This window comes from Alexandromys fortis, unplaced genomic scaffold, assembly GCF_014885135.2.
Source record: "Alexandromys fortis isolate MF-2015 unplaced genomic scaffold, M_Fortis_MF-2015_v1.1 scaffold_229, whole genome shotgun sequence".
Lineage (NCBI taxonomy): Eukaryota > Metazoa > Chordata > Mammalia > Rodentia > Cricetidae > Alexandromys > Alexandromys fortis.
In genome coordinates, this window is record NW_026068122.1 from 1,410,178 (window position 1) to 1,413,672 (window position 3,495).

The 3,495-nt window shown below is 34.6% G+C and overlaps 1 protein-coding gene across 1 annotated transcript; it reads left to right on the top strand.

Moving 5' to 3' along the window:
- Positions 1–1,038: 1,038 nt before the first annotated feature.
- LOC126490415 (olfactory receptor 4F3/4F16/4F29-like) lies at positions 1,039–1,974 on the top strand. The gene has a single exon (XM_050125354.1). The coding sequence runs from the start codon at positions 1,039–1,041 to the stop codon at positions 1,972–1,974; it is 936 nt and encodes a 311-aa protein (XP_049981311.1).
- Positions 1,975–3,495: the final 1,521 nt, after the last annotated feature.

A 3,495-nucleotide genomic window follows, 5' to 3' on the forward strand; every position in this document is an offset into this window, starting at 1 on the left:
ATCTACCTTATAAATAAAGGGTCTGCCCTTGAAAAGAAAAAATGATAATTAGGAGCATGGATTATCATATTTTTAGCTTTGGATACAAGTCCTAACTCTGACACTTCATTCCTCTAAATGTTGGTGTCTCTGTGTATAAAATGGATCTAATAAAAAGAACTTAAAATTGGGTGAAGCTTATATTAAATAAAGTGTTAAGCATCAAGCCTTTCCCAGAATAAGTATTTAGTACAACTTAGGCATAAATGTTACCATTAATAATCATAGTTGACTTCCAGGCTTACATTCTATTATTGTAGGAAGTAATATGTGAATAAATCACTCCAAGCCTGTATTACTGTGAGTAGATATTGAAAAGAGAATGACCTCAATCTGTGAATCTGTCTTTCACAAAAAACTGTTAAAAAAACAACATATGACAGGTACAGCAGGCAAAATGCTTAGTTAGAAAATATTGATATTCACAACACAGTAACAAAAGTGGGTAGGAATACTTTGCAAGTCATTGCCAAGTATTAATTTGAAAATAAAAGTATTGTCTCCTGAGTGGGAAAATTCATGTAAGGAGGAGTCAAGGGAGCATAAAGGCAACCTTGAAAGTCAAAGCAAAACAAAACAGAACAAAAATACCTGGTTCTTAAAAAAACTAAACAATGAAAGTAGACCATTTTTAATCATTTAGTATGCTAGCAACTTTCTTGTATTTAATAATTTTCTATATTAAAGGAGGTCATTATTTACCCCAGAACACTATGTTTCTTATAACTTAGCATCATGCGCACTACAACTAAAGAAATTAAGCTGAGTTATACTGCTAGCTTTCATCTCTTTTTTGATATTATCTTCCAATTTCTTTATATGTGATATCCTGATCATTATATTTCCCTTCCCAAATGTTATTCATGTATCTACTTGTTTGATCAGTACAGTAAACAGAATAAATAATTATAATCAATGGTAAGACAGATAACCTACAGATAACAACTTGATTATTTTCTACCAACAGGTACCTTGAAATGCTCTCCTCTGTTCCAGTCAATGGATCAAACAAACGACACCAGAGCTTTTGAGTTTGTGTTGGTGGGACTCTCTGGTTCCTGGAAAACTACAATTTTTCTCATATTCACTTTTTCTTTGCTCTATTTAAGCATAATCTTGGGAAATCTTCTTATTGTCTTTTTGGTAACTACTGACTCCCACTTACAGTCTCCTATGTACTTTCTTCTGGCCAACCTGTCCCTCATTGATGTTGGACTTTCCTCTACCACAGTTCCCAAGATGATCTCAGATCTTCTGAAAGAACGCAAAGTAATTTCTTTCCACAGTTGTATGACTCAGGCCTGTTTTATACACATTATGGGAGGAGGGGAGATGGTGTTACTTATAGCAATGGCGTTTGACAGGTACACAGCCATCTGTAAGCCTCTACAATACTTGAGAATCATGAGTCCTAAAATATGTATTTTATTTGTAGTCACTAGCTGGGTCACTGGTGTGGTACATGCCCTGGCCCAGTTCTCTTTTGTTATAAACCTGCCTTTTTGTGGTCCTAACAAAGTAGACAGTTTTTGCTGTGACTTTCCTAGGATTGTACAGCTAGCATGTGCTGATGGAGACAGGTTTGAGCTTGTTGTTGCTGCCAACAGTGGCTTCATAAGCATGGGGACTTTCTTCCTGCTTTTCATCTCTTATGTTTTCATTTTGATCACTGTCTGGAAAAGGTCTTCAGGGGATTTATCAAAGGCATTTGTTACTCTGTCAGCACACATCACTGTGGTTGTTCTTTTTTTTACTCCATGCATGTTTATCTATGTGTGGCCTTTCCCCACATCATCGATTGACAAATACCTGTTTATTGTTGACTTTGCCATCACACCTGCCCTGAATCCTGTCATCTATACACTTAGGAACAAAGATATAATGGTAGCAATCAAAAGATTGTGCAAAGTGACTGGTTATTACAAATATCACTGACTAATCTGGTATGGGAACTCTAAAAGTGTATGTCCTAATATACATTGGAAAATTTCACTGAGGAACTTCAGTGAATTGCACATTTCACTTACCATACAACATATATCTCTTTCCACAAAACATTAATGCCTTACTTCTGTTCCTTTGAGAAATAAGAATATATCAGTATGTACTTCTTTTCAAAAAGCACTATGGATAGATAAATGTCGGTTTATTTACCTTTATGATAATCTGAAAACAACAAAGGACAGAATGTCATCCTATAATATTCAAAATTAGCTCCAATTTTTTTGGTAAATAAATGTATAATCACAATAAATGGTTCCATATTTAAGTTTACTGTCTCAAATTATTTAGGCTATTTTGGTTCGATTGTCTCAAAAAGTCAACAGAGTTTACATTTGAATATAAACAGCTTATTTAGAAGAGGTTTCATGGTCATCAATGGGAAATTAACATATTAGTAGCTTCTACTGACTCTTCCCTGAAGCTGGCTATTTTTTTTTGCTGTAATTTAGAGTGGTTTCAATTGTAATATAATATATACAGTGTGGTTCTTTATTTTGTTAATGCACATTATTTCTTTGATATGTCCTATCTGTTTTTTAGAAAATTTTCCACATGCACCTTAGAAAACCTGGAAAAGTCATCAAGTAGGGTTGATGGTTAATACACTAAAAGCTAACCATCAAGTAAATTGACAATAATCATCTAAAGGTTATGTAACTTATAGTACTACACATCAAAATTTTCTACTTTATTTATGTGTTAGAGTAAAAATAGCTAAAGAAAGTTACTAATACAAGAGCATGGTTTAACCCCAAGTGCAAAGAGAAGAAACCTTAAATCTAAAGGGAATATAAAATATGACTATGAAAGTCAATGTCATGATGACATAATATCTTATTACTTATCAGATATTTAAAACTTCTCAGATATGTATCAAAAATGATACTCCATTTTAGGGTAAACATTTGTAAAAATTGATTCTTAGATTGTTGGTACAAATAGAAACTTGTAAAGTTAATGTTGATATTAATCTATAATATTTCATCATTCTAGAGATTATAAAGAAAAATACCATGTGTTTCATGATCAACATGCAAAGTGATTACTGTGTCGATATTTGTTGACTGGGGTTTCTGTCCTTCCTGATCCCCTAGCCATTTAGTCCCAAGAAAATTGCACAGAGGCCTACATTAATTATAAACTATTTTTTTTCTTTTTTTAATTTATTTATTTATTTATTAAAGATTTCTGTCTCTTCCCCACCGCCGCCTCCCCTTTCCCTCCCCCTCCCCCAGTCAAGTCCCCCTCCCTCGTCAGCCCAAAAAGCAATCAGGGTTCTCTGCCCGGTGGGAAGTCCAAGGACCACCCACCTCCATCCAGGTCTAGTAAGGTGAGCATCCACTAAACTGCCTTGGCTCCCACGAAACCAATATGTCCAGTAGAATCAAAAACCCGTTGCCATTGTTCTTGAGGTCTCAGTAGTCCTCCTTGTCCGCTATGTTCAGCGAGACC

Coding starts and splice junctions, on each gene's coding strand:
- LOC126490415 (XM_050125354.1), top strand. CDS start 1,039: ATGGATCAAACAAACGACACCAGAGCTTTTGAGTTTGTGTTGGTGGGA.